The 27,412-nt window shown below is 44.3% G+C and overlaps 1 protein-coding gene across 1 annotated transcript; it reads left to right on the forward strand.

Moving 5' to 3' along the window:
* The first annotated feature begins 4,377 nt into the window (after positions 1-4,377).
* On the forward strand, positions 4,378-26,931 carry VGLL1 (vestigial like family member 1). Its single transcript, XM_060756424.2, has 4 exons — positions 4,378-4,828; positions 8,145-8,389; positions 14,587-14,967; positions 24,606-26,931. The coding sequence occupies exons 2-4, from the start codon at positions 8,176-8,178 to the stop codon at positions 24,644-24,646; spliced, it is 636 nt and encodes a 211-aa protein (XP_060612407.2). The 5' UTR covers positions 4,378-4,828; positions 8,145-8,175; the 3' UTR covers positions 24,647-26,931.
* Positions 26,932-27,412: the final 481 nt, after the last annotated feature.

Genomic DNA, 27,412 nt, shown 5'->3' on the forward strand with positions numbered 1-27,412 from the left:
CAAAAACAAGTCATGCCAGAACTCATCTGATCTCTTTTTTCGATAAAGTTACAAGCTGGGTAGATGCAGGGAATGCCGTGGATGTAGCGTACCTGGATTTCAGGAAGGCCTTCGACAAGGTCCCCCATGACCTTCTGGCAAGGAAACTAGTCCAATGTGGGCTAGGCAAATCTATGGTTAGATGGATCTGTAATTGGTTAAGTGGACAAACCCAGAGGGTGATTCTACCCAATGCTTCCTCTTCATCTTGGAAAGAAGTGGCGAGTGGAGTGCCACAGGGTTCCATCCTGGGCCCGGTCCTGGTTAGGATCTTTATTAATGACTTAGACGAAGGGTTAGAAGGCATGATCATCAAGTTTGCAGACATCAAATTGGGAGGGATAGCCAATACTCCAGAGGACAGGAGCAGAATTCAAAATGATCTTAACAGATTAGAGAGATGATTGGCCAAAACTAACACAATAAAGTTCAACAGGGACAAATGCAAGATACTCCACCTTAGGCAGAAAAAACGAAATGCAAAGATACAGAATGGGGGAACGATGCCTGGCTTGAGAGCAGTACGTGCGAAAAAGATCTTGGAGTCTTCGTGGACAACAAGTTAAACATGAGCCAGCAATGTGATGTGGTGGCAAAAAAACCCAATGGGATTTTGTCCTGCATCAATAGGAGCATAGTGTCTAGGTCCAGGGAAGTAATGCTACCCCTCTATTCTGCTTTGGTTAGACCACACCTGGAATATTGTGTCCAATTCTGGGGACCACAATTGAAGAGAGATATTGACAAGCTGGAATGTGTCCAGAGGAGGGCGACTAAAATGATCAAGGGTCTGGAGAACAAGCCCTATGAGGAGCGGCTGAAAGAGCTGGGCATGTTTAGCCTTGAAGAAGAGAAGGCTGAAATGAGATATGATAGCCATGTATAAATATGTGAGAGGAAGCCACAGGGAGGAGGGAGCAAGCTTGTTTTCTGCTTCCTTGAGGACTAGGATGCGGAACAATGGCTTCAAACTACAAGAGAGGAGATTCCATCTGAACATGAGGAAGAACTTCCTGACTGTGAGAGCTGTTCAGCAGTGGAACTCTCTGCCCCGGAGGGAGTGTGGTGGAGGCTCCTTCTTTGGAAGCTTTTAAACAGAGGCTGGATGGCTATCTGTCAGGGGTGATTTGAATGCAATATTCCTGCTTCTTGGCAGAATGGGGTTGGACTGGATGGCCCATGAGGTCTCTTCCAACTCTTTGATTCTATGATTCTATGCTCTGGATTCCACTGGGTTCATTGCCAAACCTCACGCCACTTCAGCACCTGTAACATCAATACTGTGATCAGTTCTGAGTTGTAAATGGGTACGTAACCTAGAGAGACGTATTGTGACACGTGCAGTTTCAGTGTCCTGTGATAAGTAGAAGTGGGTCAGGGGAAATCTTTAATGAATGCCCCTCGTAGTCCCATCCTGCCACCAAATTTTATTTGGGTTTCGAAAGGTCGTGGAAAGCATTAACATTATTGACCCCCCTTTTCTCTTTCCATGCAAAGAGAGGAAAAGAAAAGCTTTGATTTTCTGTTTTACTCTGGAGAGTTACAATTTTGCCCTCCAGCTTCCTGGTTTGTAAGCAAAGTTTTGTGCAAGCCCTCATCAGCTGATGCCTCCAGATGTAACAAAATGAGTAGAAGTTTATCTCCTTTTGTATGAAAAGGAGTCGTTATGAACACATTGGATTTTATTTCTCAGTGGAGTCCGCTATCGCCGGAAAATTTGGAAATGCAAAATAGGCTGGTGAGTTGAATAGTCCTTTGTGTAATAAACTGAATAATTTAATGTATTGTCGAAGGTTTTCATGGCTGGAATCACTGGGCTGTTGTAGGTTTTTTTGGGCTATATGGCCATGTTCTAGAGGCATTCTCTCCTGATGTTTCGCCTGCATCTATGGCAAGCATCCTCAGAGGTAGTGAGGTCTGTTGGAACTAGGAAAAGGGGTTACAACAGCACAACAACAGAGAGGAAACAAACAAGGACATCTAATCACCTCTCAACAAAAGTTTGCTCCAGGCACTGTCAGGCCATTATATGCTAATCAAGGTGGTCTGTTGAAACATTCACACCTAGCTCCAACAGACAAGAGTCCTACTTTTCCTCTGGATGGATCTTTGTCTTCACTCTCGTGGCTTGTTCTCGGTTGTCTTGCAGCTCTTCTGATGTCTGATGTCTCAGGGACATCTAATCACCTCTCAACAAAAGTTTGCTCCATGCACCGTCAGCCCATTATATGCTAATCAAGGTGGTCTGTTGAAACATTCACACCTAGCTCCAACAGACAAGAGTCCTACTTTTCCTTTGGATGGATCTTTGTCTTGACTCTCGTGGCTCGTTGCAGCTCTTCTGATGTCTGTTGTCTCAGGGACATCTAATCACCTCTCAACAAAAGATTGCTCCAGGCACTGCCAGGCTATCAAATGCTACTCAAGGTGGTCAGCTGAAACATTCACACCTAGCTCCAGCAGACAAGAGTCCTTTGTCCCACCCAGGTCATTCCACAGATATATAAACCCTTTTTCCTACTTCCAACAGACCTCACTACCTCTGAGGATGCTTGCCATAGATGCAGGCGAAACGTCGGGAGAGAATGCCTCTAGACCATGGCCATATAGCCCAAAAAACCCTAAAATAACCCACTGAATCATTTAGCTTATGGCATTTGTGATTAGCTTATCAAGAAGTTTTAAAGAGAGAGGGGTTTGCATTACATTCAAGCTCCTTTAGATATGAACTTGCTGCTAATACAGTTTGGTACTCTGTTAACTGCTATGGCTCAGTGCTATGCAACCCTGGGTGTTGTAGCTTGATGAAGCACCAACACTGCTTGCAGAACTACAACTTTCATGATTCCATAGCACAGAGCTGCAGCAGTTAAATGGCATCAAACTGAATTCATGCGACAGATCAGTATTTCTCAACCTAGGGGTCGGGACTCATCGGGGGGGGGGGGGGTCCTGAGCGGGTTTCAGAGGGGTCGCCAAAGACCATCAGAAAACATATATTTCCAACTAGCTGTACCCTGCCATTCTGTATCTTTGCATTTCGTTTTTTCTGCCTAAGTGGAGTATCTTACATTTGTCACTATTGAACTTCATTTTGTTAGTTTTGGCCCATCATCTCTCTAATCTGTCAAGATCGTTTTGAATTCTGCTCACATGGCTTACATGAGGCCAAGCCCAAAACAACAATTACAATAAAGAAAAACCAAGACACAACCGAAAACGCGAACAGTAAACAATAACATCATAATTACATAAACATATTGATACATAAGGTAAAGGTAAAGGTAAAGGTATGCCCCTGACATTAAGTCCAGTCATGTCTGACTCTGTGGTGTGGTGCTCATCTCCATTTCTAAGCCGAAGAGCCAGTGTTGTCCATAGACACCTCCAAGGTCATGTGGCTGGCATGACTGCTTGGAGTGCCGTTACCTTCCCGCCGGAGCGGTACCTATTGATCTACTCACATTTGCATGTTTTCGAACTGCTAGGTTGGCGGAAGCTAGGGCTGACAGCGGAAGCTCACGCCACTCCCCGGAATCGAACCTGCGACCTTTCGATCAACAAGCTCAGCAGCTCAGTGCTTTAACCCACTGCGCCACCGGATATGCTATTGGATACATAGCAATGTAAAAATTACAATAGATACAGTCATGGAAGATCTGCAAAGATTGGTTCAATTCCATTGTTGGTGGAGTTCAGAAGTCTCTTTGATTGTAGGTGAACTATAAATCCCAGCAACTAGAACTCCCAAATGACAAAATCAATCCCCCCAACCCCACCAGTATCCAAATTTGGGCATGTTGGGTATTTGTGCCAAATTTGGTCCAGTGAATAAAAATACATCCTGCATATCAGATATTTACATTACGATTCATAACAGTAGCAAAATTATAGTTATGAAGTAGCAACAAAAGTAATTTTATGGTTGGGGGTCACCACAACATGAGGAACTGTATTAAGGGGTTGCGGCATTAGGAAGGTTGACAACCCCCCAACCCCACCAGTATCCAAATTTGGGCATATTGGGTATTTGTGCCAAATTTGGTCCAGTGAATGGAATTACATCCTACGTATCAGATATTTACTTTACGATTCATAACAGCAGCAAAATCAAAGTTATAAAGTAGCAACAAAAGTAATTTTATGGTTGGGGGTTGCCACAACATCAGGAACTGTACTAAGGGGTTGCGGCATTAGGAAGGTTGACAAACACTGCTATAGTTTGGCGTCACATTAGCCACCATGACTCAAATGCTATGGAGTCGTGGATTTTATGGTTTCAGAAAGGCTTTGCTTCCAAAGTGTGTAAACAATTCTCCAGATTGCTTAGCGTTGAGCCGTGGGCAATGGAAGTGCGTGGATTCTATCAGGGAGATGCTCCCCAAATGGACTCCTCCTTTCTACTCTGAGGACTTGCACTGTGACCCCTGACAACACAATCGGTGCCTTGCGAGACTTGTTGCCTTTGAGAAACACACCAAACAAACCCTCTCATTTTCCTCGTTCCTGAAACCTCCAAACCCGGTGGACTTGCCGGGGTGCATTGCACGCATTCCTGCCAGCGAGGCTGACGGATACGCCTTGCTGGCTCCCTGTCGCTGGAAGCGCACCAATCGCACACCAAGGAGCTGTGGCCTTTGGACGGATGTGACACCCCGGTCTTGCAGTGCAGACGGAGGCTGGCTAGGCTGCGGCATGAACCCCACACTCTCCAAGGCAACCAGGCAGAAGTTGGGACATTACTAGGCCCAAGAGACAGAGCCGGGCCCTCCAGAGTTTGGGATAAAAGGTGGGTCAATGTATCACGTTGGGGTCAATGGGCTTGCGCTCGGGACATTTCCTCAGATGGATGACCGCTCCCATCATCCCCCGGTTGACGATGCTGGAACACCCAGTCATCGTGCAACACCATACAAAGGTATCTGAAAGGAAAACACTCTCCGGGGTTATGACCTGATCTGGGGAAATGATTGCAAGGTCATGATTGGGTAAGGGGAGATTAAATTAAAAATTGTAAATAATTTAAAACCATGTTATTCCCAAATTATGGAAGAAGAGGAAGAAGAAAAGGGGCAAGGAAAAGGAGAGGAGGAGGAGGAAAAGAGGCAGGAAGGAGAAGAGAAGAGGAGCAGGAGGAGGAGGAAGAAAAGAGGCAGAAAGAAGAAGAGGATGAGGAGAAAGGAGAAAAGAGGCAGGAAGAAGAAGAGAAGAGGAGGAAGAGGAAGAAAAAAGACAGGAAGAAGAGGAGGAGGAGGAGAAAGGAGAAAAGAGGCAGGAAGAAGAGGAGAAAGGAGAAAAGAGGCAGGGAGAAGAGGAGGAGGAGGAAGGAGAAAAGAGGCAGGAAGACGAGGAGGAGGAGGAAGGAGAAAAGAGGTAGGAACAAGAAGAGAAGTGGAGGAGGAAGAGGAAGAAAAGAGACAGGAAGAAGAGAACAGGAGGAAGAGGAAGAAAAGAGGCAGGAAGAAAAACAGAGGAGGAGGAGGAGGAAGAAAAGAGGCAGGAAGAAAAAGAGGAGGAGGAGGAAGGAGAAAAGAGGCAGGAACAAGAAGAGAAGTGGAGGAGGAAGAGGAAGAAAAGAGATAGGAAGAAGAGAACAGGAGGAGGAGGAAGAAAAGAGGCAGGAAGAAAAAGAGGATGAGGAAGAAGAAAAGAGGAAGGGAGAAGACGAAGAGGAGGAGGAGGAGGAGGAGGGAGAAAAGAGGCAGGAACAAGAAGTGGAGGAGGAAGAGGAAGAAAAGAGACAGGAAGAAGAGAACAGGAGGAGGAGGAAGAAAAGAGGCAGGAAGAAAAAGAGGATGAGGAAGAAGAAAAGAGGAAGGGAGAAGAAAAGGGGATGAGGAGGAGAAGAGAGGCATGAAGAAAAGAAGAAGCAGAGGGAAAGGAAGAAATGGAGGAAGAGAGGAAGAGGTGGGTGAGGGAAAAATGAAGAAAACTTTGGCCCTACAGATGTTTTGGACTTCAACTCCCACAATTCCTAACAAGCAAAGGATGGCCCACTCAAAGCAGCCAACCTGAGGGTCATCCCACTCAAATACAGTTGGTCACCCAAACTAGGCCAGCAATGGATCGTCAAACTCAATGATCATTAGACGATCAATTGATTTTTCCATTGAGTTGGATGATTGATTCAGTTGTACCATCCATTGATTTTCCATTAAATTAGATGATCCATTGGGTTGGATGATCCATTTATTTTCCATTGAGTTGGATGCTCCATTGGGTTGGACGATCCATTGATTTTCCATTGAGTTGGGTGATCCATTCAGTTGGAAAATCAATGCATCGTCCAACTCAATAGAAAATCAACGCATCATCCAACTGAATGGATCACCCAACTCAATGGAAAATCAATGCATCATCTAACAGTTAGATGATGCATTGATTTTCCATTGAGTTGGGTGATCCATTGAGTTGGATGATGCATTGATTTTCCATTGAGTTGGGTGATCCATTCAGTTGGACGATGCATTTATTTTCCATTGAGTTGGATGATACATTGATTTTCCATTGAGTTGGATGATACATTGATTTTCCATTGAGTTGGATGATACATTGATTTTCCATTGAGTTGGATGATACATTGATTTTCCATTGAGTTGGATGATGCATTGATTTTCCATTGAGTTGCGTGATCCATTGAGTTGGACGATGCATTTATTTTCCATTGAGTTGGATGATACATTGATTTTCCATTGAGTTGGACGATGCATTGATTTTCCATTGAGTTGGATGATACATTGATTTTCCATTGAGTTGGAAATGCATTGATTTTCCATTGAGTTGCGTGATCCATTCAGTTGGACGATGCATTGGTTTTCCATTTAGTTGGAAATGCATTGATTTTCCATTGAGTTGAGTGATCCATTCAGTAGGGCGATGCATTGGTTTTCCATTTAGTTGGATGATGCATGAATTTTCGATTGAGTTGGGTGATCCATTCAGTAGGACGATGCATTGATTTTCCATTGAGTTGGGTGATCCATTCAGTAGGACAATGCATTGATTTTCCATTGAGTTGGGTGATCCATTCAGTAGGACGATGCATTGATTTTCCATTGAGTTGGGTGATCCATTCAGTAGGGCGATGCATTGATTTTCTATTGAGTTGGGTGACCCATTCAGTAGGGCGATGCATTGATTTTCCATTGAGTTGGGTGACCCATTCAGTAGGGCGATGCATTGATTTTCCATTGAGTTGGGTGATCCATTCAGTAGGACGATGCATTGATTTTCCATTGAGTTGGGTGACCCATTCAGTAGGGCGATGCATTGATTTTCCATTGAGTTGGGTGACCCATTCAGTAGGGCGATGCATTGATTTTCCATTGAGTTGGGTGACCCATTCAGTAGGGCGATGCATTGATTTTCCATTGAGTTGGGTGATCCATTCAGTAGGACAATGCATTGATTTTCCATTGAGTTGGGTGATCCATTCAGTAGGACGATGCATTGATTTTCCATTGAGTTGGGTGACCCATTCAGTAGGGCGATGCATTGATTTTCCATTGAGTTGGGTGACCCATTCAGTAGGACGATGCATTGATTTTCCATTGAGTTGGGTGACCCATTCAGTAGGGCGATGCATTGATTTTCCATTGAGTTGGGTGATCCATTCAGTAGGACGATGCATTGATTTTCCATTGAGTTGGGTGACCCATTCAGTAGGGCGATGCATTGATTTTCCATTGAGTTGGGTGATCCATTCAGTAGGACGATGCATTGATTTTCCATTGAGTTGGGTGACCCATTCAGTAGGGTGATGCATTGATTTTCCATGGAGTTGGGCAAACCATTCAGTAGGGCAATGCATTGAGTTGGGAGATTCAACGAATTGGACGATCCATTGATTTTCCATTGAATTTAGGCATGGGCAAACTAAATTTGTCGATAACACAGCACTTCTTGACTCCACGCTTTGGCATCTTTTCAGGCTTCTTTTCCTCTCGACCAAACTTTTCCCAGGAATTCTGCAATCTGGGAACTTTTCTTATCTTTGCGTGGCTCCACATTCTGCAAGCATGATCTCCTCTCAGTCTTGCAGCTATTTCTATCCCTCCAAAAAGAGGAAAGGAATCCACTAGTTTGACTCTTCCTTCTCTTTTTAGGCACAGACAGGGGAAAAACAGATCCACAGCTATGGAGGACAGGAAGGAGGATGCTGCCAAGCTGGGCAAAAGCAAGCAGCCGGTGAAGACGGAGTGGGGAGCCCAATATGTCGTCTTCACTTACTTTCAGGGAGACATTAACAGCGTGGTGGATGAACACTTCTCTCGGGCCCTGAGTTCAACCAAAATTCCCCAGGATTTGAGCAGAAAAGGCAACGGAGGAGGAGACGTCATGGTCAAATCAGGTGAGCGTTTCCCTGGGAATCAGGTTCAGGTCACTTGCATAACCTCTCATTCTCATAGTCTTGATTAAATACAATAATTGCAACATTCACACCTACATCCAACAGACAAGAGTTCTTTCTCCCACCCTGGACATTGCACAGATATATAACACCCACTTGCCTAGTTTCCAAGAGACCTCACAACCTCTGAGGATGCCTGCCATAGATGTGAGTGAAATGTCAGGAGAGAATGCTTCTGGAACATGGCTAGACAGCAACCCAATAATAATAATAATAATAATAATAATAATAATAATAATAAGAAGAAGAAGAAGAAGAAGAAGAAGAAGTAAAGATAGTACTGCAAACTCTGCTATATATCTATATGTTTTGTGCATTGACATATCTTTGTTCCTAACAGTTCAAAGAGATATCTGGGTATATCAGTCTAACAGCTGAGAAACCTAATTGCCTTGAATGAATACTAGTGGGTATTCACCACTAAGGACGTTGACTCAAACGAGTTTTTAACTCTAATAATAATAATAATAATAATAATAATAATAGTAATGGTAATGATAGTAATAATAGTTATAGTAGTAGTAGTAGTAATAATAATAATAATAATAATAATAATGGAAAAGCAACTGGAAAAGCTTATGAAGATTTAAAGATTCAACTGCAAAGACTCTAGCACAAGCCAGTCAAGGAGGTCCCAGTGGTGATCAGCACACTGGGTGCAGTCTCTAAAGACTTTGGCCTGCACTTAAAAACAATCAGCGCTGACAAAATTGCCATCTGTCAGCTAAAAAAGGCCACCCTACTTGGATGTGCACGCATTATTCGCCGATACATCACACAGTCCTAGACACTTGGAAAGTGTTCGACGTGTGATCCAATACAAAAGCCAGCATAGTGATCTTTTTTGCTGTGTATTATTAATTATTAAACTTTATTTATACCCCGCTACCATCTCCACAAGGGACTCGGTGCGGCTTACATGAGGCCGAGCCCACAATACATCAATACAAGCAATAACAACAGTAAAACAAATTAAATAAAACTCATCAACAAAAAGCAATATGCTAATATGTACTAATCTTGTTGTGTTTCAAATAATAATAATAATAATTATTATTATTATTATTATTATTTGGGGTATTCATATTTCCATAAATATATATTCATTCTCTCTCTCTCTCTCTCTCTCTCTATATATATATATATATATATACTAGCCGTCCCCTGCCACGCATTGCTGTGGCCCACATGGGGGTTCTGTGTGGGAGGTTTGGCCCAATTCCATCGTTGGTGGGGTTCAGAATGTTCCGTGATTGTAGGTGAACTATAAATCCCAGCAACTACAACTCCCAAATGTCAAGATTCTATTTCCCCCAAACTCCACCAGTGTTCACATTTGAGCATACTGAGTACTCGTGTAGAGTTTGGTCCAGAACCATCATTGTTTGAATCCACAGTCATCTTTGGATGTAGGTGAACTACAACTCCAAAACCAAAGGACACTGCCCACCAAACCCTTCTAGTATTTTCTCTTGTTCATGGGAGAACTGTGTGCCAAGTTTGGTTCAATTCTATCGTTGGTGGGGTTCAGAATGCTCTTTGATTTTAGGGGAACTTTAAATCGCAGCAACTACAACTCCCAATTGACAAAATCATTTTTTTTTAGTGAAGGGCATACATTGGGTTGTTAGGTGTCATAGAATCATAGAATCAAAGAGTTGGAAGAGACCTCATGGGCCATCCAGTCCAATTTCCTGCCACGAAGCAGGAATATTGCATTCAAATCACCCCTGACAGATGGCCATCCAGCCTTTGTTTAAAAGCTTCCAAAGAAGGAGCCTCCACCACACTCCGGGGCAGAGAGTTCCACTGCTGAACGGCTCTCACAGTCAGGAAGTTCTTCCTCATGTTCAGATGGAATCTCCTCTCTTGTAGGTGTCTTGTGTCCAAATTTGGTGTCAATTTGTCCAGTGGTTTTTGAACATTACATATATATGTGTGTGTGTATCTATATATATATGTGTGTGTGTGTGTGTGTGTATGTGTGTGTGTGTATATATCTATATATATATGAGATATAAAAGGTAAAGGTTTCCCCTTGACTTTAAGTCTAGTCGTGTCCAACTCTGTGGGTTGGTGCTCCTCTCCATTTCTAAGCTGAAGAGCTGGCGTTGTCCATAGACACCTCTAAGATCTTGTGGCCGGCATGACTGCATGGAGCACCGTTACCTTCCCGCAGGTAACGGTGATCTCACATTTGCATATTTTCAAACTGCTAGGTTGGCAGGAGCTGGGGCTAACAGCAGGAGCTCACCCCGCTCCCTGGATTCGAACCGCTGACCTCCCAGTCAGCAAGTGCTGCAGCTTAGCGGTTTAATCCACTTTGCCTCCGCTGACCAGATGGGAGATATCTATAATATTTATTTATATCCCACTTTATCTCCCTTGAAGTAGACTCAAAGCGGCTTAACATAAAAGCATCAACATAACCATTTAAAATATACAAATATGCAAACATTAAAACAGGATTAAATATAAACAGTATTTTTAAAAATCCCAGTTTACAGATTCAAAGTGGAAAACCACAGCATCCAATATAAATCCTAAAATCTATTCAAGACAATGAATTATTGAAAGTCCTACCGGAGACTAGGACGTGGAGCAATGGCTTCAAACTTACAGGGAAGATGATTCCATCTGAATATAAGGAAGAACTTCCTAACTGTGAGAGCTGTTCAGCAGTGGAACTCTCTGCCCCAGAGTGTGGTGGAGACTCCTTCTTTGGAGGCTTTTAAGTAGACTGGATGGCCATCTGTCGGGGGTGCTTTGAATGCAATTTTCTTTCTTCTTGGCAGAATGGGGTTGGACTAGATGGCCCAAGAGGTCTCCTCCAACTCTACACACACACATACGTGTACGCATGCACGCACACACACAAGGGTAAGGACACGGCGATGCCCAGGTTAGGGATTTTGTTAGGATAAGCATAAGCATTATTCATTGTTGGGTTTTGGATTTTAGGAATGGACCCATTAGAAAATGTATTAGGATGTGGGTAAACTACAACTCCCATCAATCTGTGTCAATTCTACATCTCTCCAGTAATTAAAGTTGGCTATGATGGGTCTGTGTATCAAATTTGGTTAAGATCCACTTTCAGTTTGGGCTCTTTGGATGTTGGTGACTGCAATTCCCATCATTCTCTGTCATTGCCCCCTAATTCTCCCCAGTACTTAAAGTTGACCATGATGGATCTGTGTGCCAAGTTTGGTCAAGATCCACTTTCAGTTTGGGCTCTTTGGATGCCGGTGACTACAATTCCCATCATCCTCTGTCATTGTCCCCAGAGGTGGCCCTAGGTAATTTTCAACAGTAAGCAAACAGTATTTTGGCGCCCCCCCCCCCCCCAAACCAATCACTGATATATATTTTCTGTTCGTTGTGGGAGTTCGGTGTGCCATATTTAGTTCAGTTCCATCCTTGGTGGAGTTCAGAATGCTCTTTGATTGTAGGTGAACTATACATCCCAGTAACTACAACTCGCATATGCCAAGGTCTATTTTCCCCCAAGAGCGCATCAAGAGCACCCCTGGGCAAAATCAACTATACTGCAAATGGGTTGAGCCACCCCCGATTGTCCCCCAAACCTCCCCAGTACTTAAAGTTAGCTATGATGGGTCTGTGTGCCAAGTTTGGTCCAGATCCGTCATATGTGGAGTTCACAGTGATCTCTGGATGTGGGCAGATTGCAGCTCCCATCATCTTGAGTCCATCCTCCACATCTCACCAGTATGGATGTGGGATGGACTATAACTCCCAAAATCCATTTTTTTTCTGTTGGTCGTGGGAGGTCCATGTGCCAAGTTCGGTCCAGATCCATCATCGGTGGGAGCCACAGTGCTCTCACAAATATACATACAAACATAGATTAGGAAATGACTATTATAGCCCAGGAACAAAAATCGTGTTACGTAGTGTAATCTATATAAATAAAAATATAATGTTCGTTTGTGGGATTAACAGAACTCAAAAACCACTGGGCGAATTGACACCAAATTTGGACACAAGACACCCATCAGGCCAATGAGTGACCATCTATATATATAAAAATGCTCTGTGCGTAATGAGTACCTTAAAAACAAAAGAACCAATGAATGAAATCACACCAAATTTGACAACAAAACGTCTCACAACACAAGGAGTAACCATCACTCAAAAAAATTATGATTTTGTCAATTGGAAGTTGTAGTTGCTGGGATTTATAATTCATTCTGAACTCCATCAACGATGGAATTTAACCAAACTTGGCACACAGGACTCCCTTGACCAACAGAAAACACTAGATGGGTTTGGCGGGCATTGACCTTGGGTTTTGGAGTTGTAGTTCACCTACATCTAGAGAGCACTCTGGACTCAAACAAATGGATCTGGACCAAACTTGGCACTCAATATGTCCAAATGTGAACACTGGTGGAGTTTGGGGAAAATTGACCTTGACATTTGGGATTTATAGTTCACCTTCAATCAAAGAGCATTCTGAGCCCCACCAACGATAGAACTGGGCCAAACTTCCCACACAGAACCCCCATGATGGTCCTGGTGGTCTTTGGTGACCTTTCTGACCCCTCCAAGTTGAGAAATTCTGCCTTATTACTATCTATCTATCTATCTATCTATCTATCTATCTATCTATCTATCTATATCTATGGCTGGATGGCTCTTTGTGATGAGGGCTTTGATTACATTTTCTTGCCCTGATGAAGGGAGTTGGACTGGATGGCCTTAAGTATTTTCTGTGGGTCATGGGGGTTCTGTGTGGGAAGTTTGCCCCGATTCTGTCATTCATGGGGTTCAAAATACTCTTTGATTGTATTTGAACTGTGAATCCCAGTGACTACAACTCCCAAATGTCAAGGTCTATTTCCTCCAAACTCCATTACTGGACGTATTGAGTGCTTGTGCCAAGTTTGGTCCAGATCCATCATTGTTTGAGTCCACAGTGCTCTCTGGATGTAGGTGAACTACAACTCCCAAACTCAAGATCAATGCCCACCAAACCCTTCCAGTGTTTTCTGTTGGTCAGGGGAGTCCTGTGTGCCAAGTTTGGTTCAATTCCATCGTTGATGGAGTTCAGAATGCTCTTTGATTGTAGGTGAACTATAAATCCCAGCAACTACAACTCCCAAATGTCAAGGTCTATTTCCCTTAAACTCCATCTGTGCTCATATTGGGTATATGGAATATTTGTGTAGAGTTTGGTCCAGATCCATCCTTGTTTGAGTCCACAGTACTCTCTGGATGTAGGTGAACTACAACTCCCAAACTCAAGATCAATGCCCACCAAACCCTTCCAGTGTTTTCTGTTGGTCAGGGGAGTCCTGTGTGCCAAGTTTGGTTCAATTCCATCGTTGATGGAGTTCAGAATGCTCTTTGATTGTAGGTGAACTATAAATCCCAGCAACTACAACTCCCAAATGTCAAGGTCTACTTCCCTTAAACTCCATCTGTGTTCATATCTGAGCATATGGAATATTTGTGCCACGTTTGGTCCAGATCCATCATTGTTTGAATCCACAGTGCTCTCTGGATGTGGGTGAACTATAATTCCCAAACTCAAGGTCAATGCCCCCCAAACCCTTCTAGTGTTTTCTGTTGGTCAGGGGAGTCCTGTGTGCCAAGTTTGGTTCAATTCCATCGTTGATGGAGTTCAGAATGCTCTTTGATTATAGGTGAACGATAAATCCCAGCAACTACAACTCCCAAATGACAAAATCCATTTTTTTTATAGTGAAGGACATACATTGGGCTGTTAGGTGTCTTGTGTCCAAATTTGGTGTTAATTCCCCCAGTGGTTTTTGAGTTCTGATGGTAGCACGAACTAAAATTACATTTTTATTTATATAGATTATTATTATTATTATTATTATTATTATTATTATTATCCTTTTCTACTTCATTCTTTTGTTAGGTGTCTTGTGTCCAAATCTGGTGTCAATTCGTCCAGTGGTTTTTGAGTTCTGTTAATCCCACAAACGAACATTACATTTTTATTTATATAGATTGTATATATTGTATCTTTCACTAGATATTAGAAGGATTTCACTGTGACCATAAAATACATTGAAGACAATTGTTGAAGGCATGAATTCATCCTTAACTCTTTTTCTCGTCCTATTTTCGTTTCTCTCCATGGACAGAGAGCCACCCGCCTCAGCCCCAGCAGTGGAGTTATTCGCCCCAATGGGCCAAGCCCTACCAGGGGCCCCTGAGTGAGAGTCCATCCGCTTTGGCCAATGCTGACCCCTTCCCGTCTCCCGTCCTGCGGGGCGGCCCTCCTTCGGCCATGGAGCTGTGGCACTTGCCCTCCGGAGGGACCCCTGCCCCGGGATACCCGCCCTCCATGCCTCTTGCGCAGGGCCCCCTCCATGAAGCCAAGTACGGAGGGTCCTTGCTGGGCCTCTTGCACCAACAAGAGAGGGGCCCCTCTTCCGTCCAGGAGCCAAACGAGTCCGGATCCACCTGTCTTTCCGGCTCTGCCAGATTGCAAAACATCGGCCAGAGCTTAACTGCTGCGGGAAGTAAGTACAGACTGGTTTGCTTTGGATCCCTGGGCCTTTTGCAGACAGACACACACATATATACTAGGCCTGGGTAACAACGCAAAAATTTGTTTCTAAAATCGATTTGTAATTGGGGTGTTTTTTTGTTTCGATATTTAAAATAATTACAAAATTTTCCAAAAAAAAAGTTCGGTATTTACGAAATTTCGTAAATATTTACAAAACATTTTGTAAAGATGGCGCCCTTTTTTTTTCAATATTTTTTCAATATTTTTTAAATTTAATTATTAATTTAGTAGAATAGGGAGGAGAAATTATTATTGAGGGAAGGCAGGCACTCACTCTGGCGGGCCCTCTCGCTCGCCGCTCGCTCGCCGCTCGCCCTCTCGCTCGCCCTCTCGCCCTCTCGCTAGGATGGGTTCCTTCCAGGAGGGGCTCTTTTTCCCAGGCTGCCAAACTACAACTCCCAGGATGCTACAGCATTGAGCCAATGTGGTGCCAAACCTCATCCAGGCTGCAGTGTAGATGGCTGCAGGATGGAGGGGTTTCCTGCCTCGAATTGAGAGAGAGAGAGAGAGAGAGAGAGAGAGAGAAGAGGAAGCAAGTGAGCCTTTTTTGGAAGAGAGCTCAGAACCCCCCTGCGAAAGGTGAGAGAGAGAGAAAGAAGAGAAAAGGAAAGAAAGAGAAGGAGACCTCCCTCTCGCCCTCTCGCTCGCCCTCTCGCTCGCCCTCTCGCTCGCCCTCTCACTTGCCCTCTCGCTCGCCGCTCGCCCTCGCCCTCTCGCTCGCCCTCTCGCTCGCCGCTCGCCCTTGCCCTTTCGCTCGCCGCTCGCCCTCTCACTCGCCCTCTCGCTCGCCCTCGCCCTCTCACTCGCCGCTCGCCCTCTCGCTCGCCGCTCGCCCTCTCGCTCGCCCTCTCGCTCGCTTGCTCAGCCGGCGCCGAGAGAGGAGAGCTCCCAGCAAGCCAGGCGGCCATCTTACGTATTTCCGAAATGGACGGAAATACAAAATTTTTTGGCGCCTGCCGTTTCGATATTTAAAAACACTTCCAGGTTTAAAAATAAGTTTTGTAATCGTTTTGTAATTCAAAAATTAACGAATTTTTTAACGAATTACGAATTAACGAAACGAATTGCCCAGCCCTAATATATACAGTAGAGTCTTGCTTATCCAACATAAACAGGCTGGCAGAACGTTGCATAAGCAAAAGTGTTGGATAATTGGTCATTCCTGGAGGGTCGATCTCAGAAGGTGTTGTTGGGGGACACCTGTTCAACCCCACAACCATTGTCTTGTGGGGTTCCTCAGGGCTCAATATTGTCTCCCATGTTGTTTAACATCTACATGAAGCCGCTGGGGGAGATCATCCGGAGTTTCGGGGTACGGTGTCATCTGTATGCGGATGATGTCCAACTCTGTCACTCCTTTCCACCTGCTACTAAGGAGGCTGTCCAGGTCCTGAACCGGTGCTTGGCCGCTGTGACGGTCTGGATGAGGGCGAACAAATTGAAATTGAATCCAGACAAGACAGAGGTACTCCTGGTCAGTCACAAGGCCGAACAGGGCATAGGGTTACAGCCTGTGTTGGACGGGGTCACACTCCCCCTGAAGACGCAGGTTCGCAGCTTGGGTGTGACCCTGGACTCATCGCTGAGCCTGGAACCCCAGGTTTCGGCGGTGACCAGGGGAACATTTGCACAGCTAAAGCTTGTGCGCCAGCTGCGCCCGTACCTTGGGAAGTCTGACTTGGCCACGGTAGTCCACGCTCTGGTTACATCCCGTTTAGACTACTGCAACGCTCTCTACGTGGGGTTGCCTTTGAAGACAGCTCGGAAGCTCCAACTAGTCCAACGCTCGGCAGCCATGATTTTAACAGGAGCGGAGTGCAGGGAGCATACAACCCCCCTGTTGCGCCAACTCCACTGGCTACCGATCTGCTACCGGGCTGAATTCAAAGTGCTGGCGTTGGCCTTTAAAGCCCTAAACGGTTCCGGCCCAAGCTACCTATCCGACTGCATCTCTGCCTATGAACCCACCAGGAGTTTGAGATCTTCCGGGGAGACCCTGCTCTCGATCCCGCCTGCTTCTCAAGCTCGGCTGGCGGGGACGAGAGATAGGGCCTTCTCGGTGGTGGCTCCTCGGCTGTGGAACGCCCTTCCTACGGACATTAGACTAGCACCATCTCTAATGGTATTCCGCAAAAAGGTGAAGACCTGGATGTTTGTGCAGGCGTTTGAGTAATTTAGTGCAATCTGGTAATGGAAGATAGGAATGGAACAATGGACGACGAACCTGGACTACGCTTGGGTGATGAGAAGATTGGGTACGGTTGTTTTTTGTAATAACTGTGCATTGTAATTGCTTATTGGTAATTTATGGATAATGTGTTAAGTCAATTGTTATATGTTGTATGGAACCACTGCTGTTTCTACTGTTTTTACTGTTTGTGAACCGCCGTGAGTCGCCTTCGGGCTTGAGATACAGCGGTATAGAAGCAAAGTAAATACATAAATAAATAAATAATAAGAAGGGATTAAGGAAAAGCCTATTAAACATCAAATTACATTATGCATTGTCGAAGGCTTTCATGGCCGGAATCACTGCGTTGTTGTAGGGTTTTTCGAGCTATATGGCCATGTTCTAGAGCAGCGTTTCTCAACCTGGGGGTCGGGACCCCCGACGGGGTCGCGAGGGGGTGTCAGAGGGGTCGCCAAAGACCATAAGAAAACACAGTATTTTCTGATGGTCATGAGGATTCCATGTCGGAAGTTTGAGCCAATTCTATCGTTGGTGGAGTTCAGAATGTTCTTTGATTGTAATGAACTATAAATCCCAGCAACTAAAACTCCCAAATGTCAAGATCTATTTTTCCCAGACTCCACCACTGTTCACATTTCGGCATATTGAGTATTCGTGCCAAATTTGGTCCAGATCCACCATTGCATGAGTCCACAGTGCTCTCTGGATATAGGTGAACTACAACTCCCAAACTCAAGGTCAATGCCCATCAAGCCCTTCCAGTGTTTTCCATTGGTCATGGGAGCCAAGTTTGGTTCAAATCCATCGCTGGTGGAGTTCAGAATGCTCTCTGATTATAAGTGAACTATAAATCCCAGCAACTACAACTCCCAAATTACAAAATCAGTCCTCCCCCAACCTCACTTGCATTCACATTTGGGTGCATTGGGTATTTGTGCCCAGTTTGGTCCAGTGAATGAAAATGCATCCTGCATATCAGATATTTACATTATGATTTATAACAGTAGTAAAATGACTGTTATGAAGTAGCAACAAAAACAATATTATGGTTGGGGGTCACCACCACATGAGGGACTGTATTAAGGGGTCACGCCATTAGGAAAGTTGAGAACCACTGTTCTAGAGGCATTCTCTCCTGACGTTTCGCCTGCATCTATGGCAAGCATCCTCAGAGGTAGTGAGATCTGTTGGGACTAAGAAAAGGGGTTTATATATCTCTGGAATGACCAGGGTGGGACAAAGGACTCTTGTCTGCTGGAGCAAGGTGTGAATGTTTCAACTGACCACCTTGATTAGCATATAATGGCCTGACAGTGCCTGGAGCAAACTTTTGTTGAGAGGTGATTAGATGTCCCTGAGACATCAGAAGAGCTGCAAGACAACCGAGAACAAGCCACGAGAGTCAAGACAAAGATCCATCCAGAGGAAAAGTAGGACTCTTGTCTGCTGGAGCTAGGTGTGAATATTTCAACTGACCACCTTGATTAGCATATAATGGCCTGACAGTGCCTGGAGTAGAAAAAGGGGATTATATATCTGTGGAATGACCAGGGTGGGACAAAGGACTCTTGTCTGCTGGAGCTAGGTGTGAATGTTTCAACTGACCACCTTGATTAGCATTTGATAGCCTGGCAGATCTTAACAGCATCCACCCAAACATCCAATTCACCATGAAAAAGGAAAAGGAAGGAAGACTGCCTTTTCTAGATGTTCTAGTCATCTGTAAACCAGATCAACAATTGTGTCACACCATTAACAGAAAACCCCCACACACAGAGAGATATCTACATAAAAACTCCAACCAAAGGTCTCTTGTGTGCTGGAGCTAGGTGTGAATGTTTCAACCGACCACCTAGATTAGCATTTGATGGCCTGGCAGTGCCTGGGGCAATCCTTGGTTGAGAGGTGATTAGATGTCCTTGTTTGTTTCATCTCTGTTGTTTTGCTGTTGTACATCAAGGGAACCACTGACCGCAGAGGGAAGCTGATGAGGAAACACAACATACAAACTATCTACAGACCCACCAAGAAAATCCAACAAATGCTACGTTCAGCAAAGGACAAGAGGGATCCTTTCACTTCTGCAGGAGTCTACCGTATACCATGCAGCTGTGGACAAGTCTACATAGGGACCACCAAACGCAGCGTGGCCCAACCACGAATCAAGGGACATGAAAGGCACTGCAGACTACGTCAAGCAGAGAAGTCAGCCATAGCAGAGCACCTGATGAACCAACCTGGACACAGAAATGCTGGGCCACTCTCACAACCACCATGTCAGGCTACACAGAGAAGCCATTGAAATCCACCAGCGTGTGGACAATTTCAACAGAAAGGAAGAAACCATGAAAATGAACAAAATCTGGCTGCCAATATTAAAAAAACTCTCAAATTACAACAGCAAAACAACAGAGGGGAAACAGTCAAGGACATCTAATCACCTCTCAACAAAAGGTTGCCCCAGGCACTGCCAGGCCATCAAATGCTAATCAAGGCGGTCAGTTGAAACATTCACACCTAGCTCCAGCAGACAAGAGTCCTTTGTCCCACCCTGGTCATTCCACAGATATATAAACCCCTTTTTCCTTGTTGGAATTTGTGTCCCGGCATTGAATCATAGAATCAAAGAGTTGGAAGAGACCTCATGGGCCATCCAGTCCAACCCCCTGCCAAGAAGCAGGAATATTGTATTCAAATCACCCCTGACAGATGGCCATCCAGCCTCTGTTTAAAAGCTTCCAAAGAAGGAGCCTCCACCACACTCTGGGGCAGAGAGTTCCACTGCTGAACAGCTCTCACAGCCAGGAAGTTCTTCCTCATGTTCAGATGGAATCTCATCTCTTGTAGCTTGAAGCCATTGTTCCACGTCCTAGTCTCCAAGGAAGCAGAAAACAAGCTTTCTCCCTCCTCCCTGTGGCTTCCTCTCACATATTTATACATGGCTACCATATCTCCCCTCAGCCTTCTCTTCTTCAGGCTAAACATGCCCAGCTCCTTAAGCCGCTCCTCATAGGGCTTGTTCTCCAGATCCTTGATCATTTTAGTCGCCCTCCTCTGGACACATTCCAGCTTGTCAATTGCTATAGCTTTGTTCCTAGAGCTCGAAAATCATTTATGATCTTTTGAAAAGTATGCCTAGCAGTATCATTGGTTCCTACATGAATCAACATGTTTGCCATGTATATGCTGTGCTCTGCCCTGAGTGAAAAGGGCGGAATAGAAATGTTTTAAATAAATAAATAAATAAATGGCCTGGTACAGTAGGTCTCAAAGTGTCGGAAGCAACTGAACAAATAAACAACATCAAGACTAGGGTTGGACTGGATGGTCCTTGGTGTCTCTTCCAACCTTATGATCCTATGATAACTGGAAACACAGTGTCCTTAAGAAAAACAAACTAAGCAACAAATATGCCCTTGGGGTTCATTTCTCCTCCAAAGATTGTATAGGGAGATGGTTCAAAACACAACTGGGGATTGTGTGACATTTTTGCGGGGAGTTTAACCCTGAAGGGAGGCAGCGGCACTCCTTTGAGACCAAGTTGGTTTGGGGAAATTGGGCTTGTATTCGTTGTTGTTGCTTTTATTGGGTTTCAGGGTTTCCAGCTTTTATGATGCTTGGATAACTTTTCAGCTTTAGTGTCCTGTTCATTTTGAACTAAAGCTGGATCGCTGCCCTATACTGCAGCTCGGACTGGCTTGCAGTGTAGACCCAACCGAGGTTTAACTATCACTATCTGTCTTGATTGATTGAAAAAAGGGCCGGGCTTTAGCACAGCGGGTTAAACCATCAGCTGCAGAAAATCTTGCCAATCAAAAGGTTGGCAATTCAAGCCATCAGCCCAGTTTCTGCCCACCTAGCAGTTCGAAAACAGCAATGTGAATAGATAAATAGGTGTCGCTTTGGTGATGATCGTGCCATCACAGCTCAAGAAGAGATCTTTGAGATGGTTGAACAGAAGCTCTCTGAAGCTCTAGGTTCTCTTACTGCCTATTACAGGGAAAACCAGCTGATCCCTAATCCATCTAAAACACAGACATGTGCTTTTCACCTCAAGAACAGACAAGCATCCCGAGCTCTGAGGATTACCTGGGAAGGAATCCCACTGGAGCATTGCAGCACACCCAAATCCCTGGGAGTCATTCTGGACCGTGCTCTGACCTACAAGAAGCACTGCCTGAACATCAAGCAAAAAGTGGGCGCTAGAAACAATATCATACGAAAGCTGACTGGCACAACCTGGGGATCACAACCAGAAACAGTGAAGACATCTGCCCTTGCGCTGTGCTATTCTGCTGCTGAGTAAGCATGCCCAGTGTGGAACGCATCTCACCACGCTAAAACAGTGGATGTGGCTCTTAATGAGACATGCCACACTATCACGGGGTGTCTGCACCCTACACCACTGGAGAAACTACACTGTCTAGCCGGTATTGCACCACCTGACATCCGCCAGGAAGTAGCATCCAATAGTGAAAAGACCAAGACATCTCCAGCTCATCCCTTGTTTGGGTATCAGCCAGCATGTCAACAACTTAAATCAATAAATAGTTTTCTAAGATCTACACTCACTAGAACACCCCAGCAAGCGAGAGTCCAGAAGTGGCAGCCTAAATCAATGGCTGATACCAAATGAGAGACTCCCCCTTGGACACACAGAAAACTGGGTGACTTGGAAGGCGCTGAACAGACTGCGCTCTGGTACCACGAGATGCAGAGCCAACCTCAAGAAATGGGGCTACAAAGTGGAATCCACGACATGCGAGTGTGGAGAAGAGCAAACCACTGACCACCTGCTGCAATGCAACCTGAGCCCTGCCACATGCGCAATGGAGGACCTTCTTGCGGCAACACCAGAGGCACTCCAAGTGGCCAGATACTGGTCAAAGGACATTTAATCAACTACCAAGCTTGCAAACTTTGTGTTTTGTTAGTTCGTTTGTTTGTTTTGTTTAAAATGTAATACAAATGTCTGGTTGCTCCTGACACGATAAATAAATAATAAATAATATCGCTTTGGCGGGGAGGTAATAAAAAGCGCCCATGCAGACATGCTGGCGATTCGATTGGGAGAGCGCCTAAGGACAACAAAACTCCTTGGCATGGAAGAAGGAGCAACAGCGCCCCCCATGGCTGGAGTTGAGCACAGCCTCCAGATGCCAGAGACAGAAAAAGACGGGAAGCCTTTACCTCTGTTTATGTACTGTCTGTCTTTGTTAATTGTATAACGGCATTGAATGTTTGCCGTATATGTGTTCTGTTGTGACTCAGCTTGACTCTGAGTCTGAAGCTGAATTCTGTGGGCCTTTTGAGCCAGAATTCCTGCAGGATGATGAGGAGGCTGATGGGTTACAGATTTGTGTACATGCTTCAGACAGGGCTGACGGTGGGGCTGCTAAAGGGGAAACAGTAAGTCAGTTCCCAGAGGAAAGGAATGTTAGTGAGACTGATAACGAGAGTGAAATCCTACATGGCCAGGTGAAGATGTCTTTTCTTTCCCACAGTGATCCTGTCCAGTTGGACCAAGATAAGTTGTTACATAACCTTGAAGATAATGAATTAATGAGCAGACAAGATCATCTGCAATTAAGGCTCCGGAGAAGCACTCATTTGGCTAGCAAGCGAGAAGCCAAGAGGGCCAAAGGTCAAGGCAATGTGTTCATGTCTGCAAAGGGTATTTAGCCTTGTAGCTGACAAGCAGGGGCTGTCAGTCCAATGTAGCTCTTTCCATGCAAACTTCTGTGGATTAACTTTGGCTTTTATCAGCACGCTTCTGGCTTCCTGAATCTGGGATTTGGGCCTTGTTTTCAACTGTTTTCCATGGACTCTTGTTTGACCATTGCTAAAGGATTATGTTTCATGTTTTTGCCTTTGGATCTTGGGAACTTTGTCTTTGCATTTAAGCCTTTGTATTGCCTATGGAACTTTTGCATTTCTTTGACTGTGTTTTGATTTTGCCTTTTTCTCAATAAAATACAAAACCTACAGCTTTGTGGTGGGGTCTGGAGCAAAGTGAAAGCTACCCTGAATTGCAACATGTTCTGTAATCTGCCCTGAGTCCCGTCAGGGAGATAGAGTGGAAAATAAATAAAGATTATTATTATTATTATTATTATTATTATTACTAGCTGTCCCCTGCCACACATTGCTGTGGCACAGTCTGGTGATCTGGAAAATAAAGTAATTGTAAAGTGTTGGTTTCTAATATATGTAATTCCTTTATGCTTGTGAGTAAACAGTATTTCTTGTTGTTTCTTTGTCAGTGTTGATGTGGAGAGTGTCTGGTTTGCCTACTCTGGAATATGCAACATATCATAGTCCTTCTTTAAGGGTCCCTTTCAAATCTGTGATACTATATCTGTGTGTGTGTGTGAGAATCATATCTATCTATCTATCTATCTATCTATCTATATTTATGACTGGATGGCTCTTTGTCAGGAGGGCTCTGATTACCTTTTCTTGCCCTGGTGAAGAGAGTTGAACTGGACGGCCTTAAGTATTTTCTGTTGGTCATGGGGGTTCTGTGTGGGAAGTTTGCCCCATTTCTGTCGTTTGTGGGTTTCAGAATGCTCTTTAATTGTAGTGAACTATAAATTCCAGTAACTACAAATCCCAAATGTCAAGGTCTATTTCCTCCAAACTCCATCTGTATTCATATTTAGGCATATGGAATTTTTGTGTCAAGTTTGGTCCAGACCCATCATTGTTTGAGTCCACAGTGCTCTCTGGATATAGGTGAACTACAACTCCCGAACTCAAGGTCAATGCCCACCAAACCCTTCCAGTGTGTTCTGTTGGTCATGGAAGTGCTGTATGCCATGTTTGGTTGAATTCCATCATTGGTGGAGTTCAGAATGCTCTTTGATTGTAGGTGAACTATAAATCCCAGCATCTACAACTCCCAAATGTCAAGGTCTATTTCCCTTAAACTCCATCTGTGTTCATATTTGGGCATATGGAATATTTGTGCCTCGTTTGGTCCAGATCCATCATTGTTTGAGTCCACAGTGCTCGCTGGATGTGGGTGAACTATAATTCCCAAACTCAAGGTCAATGTCCACCAAACCTTTCCAGTTTTTTCTGTTGGTCATGGGAGACCTGTGTGCTAAGTTTGGCCCAATTCCATCACTGGTGGAGTTCAGAATGCTCTTTGATTGTAGGTAAACTATAAATCCCAGCAACGACAATTCCCAAATGACAAAATCAATTTTTTTTTAGTGGAGGACATAAATTGGACTGTTAGGTGTCTTGTGTCCAAATTTGGTGTCAATTCCCCACTGGTTTTTGAGTTCTGATGGTAGCATGAACCAACATTACATTTTTATTTATATAGATTATTATTATTATTATTATTATTATTATTATCCTTTTCTACTTCATTCTTTTGTGTTTTCCAGGTCTCCCGGCTAATGACAGAAGACGAGATTTGTTCTTCTAGAAAACGGACATGTGTATTCATGATTCCCACAAAAAAGGACATTTAAAAAAGGAATTACAGCTGTGAATAAGAGAAACTGAAGAAGACCAAGATGCTTGGATGCTTTACCTCTCATGCTGACTTGGGGTAATGGAAGAAAATTGGCCAGGATTTTGGCTATTTAAGGCTATTTTTTCCCAGTGGGAAGTCACCTAGTCGTCAAAATATTGGGGCACATCTCTGTTGTACATGGAAAATGTGTATATAACCTAGAGCAGGGGTCCTCAAACTTTTTAAACAGAGGGCCGGGTCACAATCCCTCAAACTGTTGGAGGGCCGGATTATAATTTGAAAAAAACATGAATGTATTCCTATGCGCACTGCACATATCCTATTTGTAGTGCAAAAAAACACTAAAAAAGTGGTTCTCGACCTTTCTAATGCTGTGACCTCTAAATAAAATTCATCATGTTGTGGGGACCCCAACCATATTTTTGTTGCTTCTTCATAACTGCTACTGTTATGAATCGTAATGTAAATATTGGATATGCAAGATGTATTTTCATTGTTACAAATTGAACGTGCGTAAAGCATAGCGATTAATCACAAAAACAATATGTTTGGGGGAGTATGGACAATTAATAATGGGATTGCCAGTACATTCAACCTGTACAGGAGTTGATTATAAATTGTATGATTTAACTGTATTTGTGTTTAGATTGGCTGCAGTAATGCTGGAGCGGCCTAAGTCAGAGGAGTCCTCCATGTGCGTTGCCATGGAGACCGATGCAGGAGAGAGGGAAGTGGGAGGAGCTTAGAGGGGAGAGTTTGAAAAAACGACAGTTAAAAATCAGTTAGGGTTTAGGTTTAGAGGAGTGAGCAGTCAGGAGTTAGGTTCAGAGGAGTGAGGAGTTAGGAGTTGGGAGAGAAGGAAAGGAAAGGTGGCGGAGTGACTCGTGAAGCAAAACTTTGAGGCTTTGAAAAGCTGGGTTTAGCTATTGGAAGTTTCTCAGGCTAGTGCAGCCGAATGGTGAAACATAGCTGGAATTCTTTTAGTCTAAGGAGAGGCTAAAGAATAGTTTACTTAGTATTTGATCTAGGGAGGATCAACAAAGGGAAACATCCCTGTATGGAAACTTTGTCTGAAACAAGTGCTCTACGTCAGAAAGATACTGTGTTACTAGAAAGAATGAACTGTTAAAGTTAAAAGTATTATTCCAAGTGCAACAAGGAAAAGTTATGTCTTGCAACCACACGCTGTGTACTTAATAACATTGTTAACTTTTATTTGAAGATAGCCTCAGCTCCATGTATTCTGTGTACCAAGTGCCATTTCTCACAATATTACAACTTACCTCACGTGGTGGCAGAAACGTAGGGAAAAGTAACCAAATAAATCTACATTCTTCTCTCCAGTCACGCTACAGTATATACAGTGTAATTACTACTAAGTTATTACTTTCTTAATAAAGGAGGAGGTGCAATTGAATAGCCTCCCTTCTAACTTGATGGTAAATTTGGTTCCTAATCGGCAACCTCCATTGAAAATCGGCTAAGTCTTTTTAAAATTGGGAAGTGGGGTAACATCTCCTGAATACTGGTTCCTTTTAAATTGGTGGCAACAATAAATCATCCCTCAGCTCCCTTGCTTCTTTTCACAACTGATTCAGCTCTGACTTCCACAGACCACTGAGACCCCCCACGAATTACCGACCTGGAGCAAACTTGGCACACAGAACCCCCATGACCAACATAAAATACTGGAGTAGGTTAGGAAAAACTGACAGTCATTTGCAGGAGATGTAGCTCACCTACATCTGGAGAGCACTGTGAACCCAAACGACTGGATCTGGACCAAACTTGGCACAAATACTCAATATGCCCAAATTTGAACACTGGTCCAGTTTGGGAAATATAGAACCTGACATTTGGGAGTTGCAGTTGTGGGATTTATAGTTCACTTGCAATAAAAGAGCATTTTGAGCTCCACCAACAATTGAACTGAACCAAACTTGGCATACACAACTCCCAGGAGCAACAGAAAATATTGGAGAGGGTTGAGGAAAAAAGACCCTGACATTTTGGAGTTGCAGTTGTGGAATTTATAGTTTACCAGCCATCAAAGGGCATTATGAGCTCCACAAAATACTGGAGGGGTTTGGGGGAGGATGTAGAACAGATGATGGGATTTGCAGTACCTTCAATGGCTTCATGTCTACATCCAAATCACTGGACTCCCTCCCACTGCCTGGAGGCACAGCTGATAGGAGAGGCATCCTTGCTGGCCCCCAGCACAATGCAGCCATGTGCAGGAAGCATCCCGATGGCGACCTCTTTCCTTGCACATTTGCATTTCCTGGTGGAGGGGGCGCGGCCAGGGGACAGTGGATGGAGCGCGCTCTTCCCCCCACCCGCTTACGAACACAGGGAGAGGGACACTCTGGTGTTGAAACGTATGCGAGGGAAGAGACCTGGAGCATGGTACACGTTCCCTCCACCGGCCCTTCCCCCGCACACTTGCGAATGCTGGGAGAAGGACGCTCTCCGGCACTGGCAAGTGTAATGAACTCATACCTTTTCTTCGTAGGCCGTAGCCTGGAAATCAGTGAGCTGGCCTCCATGTTGGGAAGGCAGCTCAGGATGGCAGACATGATGTTATAGGCAGAGAGGCAAGGGGAGGAGTCAGCTAACTCCTGATTGGTTCAGACCCCAAGGGGAGGAGTTGAAGGAGAGTGTAAATAGGCTGTCATTTCTGACAGAAGAGAGAGAGAAGGATTTGATCTAGCA

The sequence above is a fragment of the Anolis sagrei genome, chromosome 10 (assembly GCF_037176765.1).
Source record: "Anolis sagrei isolate rAnoSag1 chromosome 10, rAnoSag1.mat, whole genome shotgun sequence".
Taxonomy (NCBI): Eukaryota; Metazoa; Chordata; class Lepidosauria; order Squamata; family Dactyloidae; genus Anolis; species Anolis sagrei.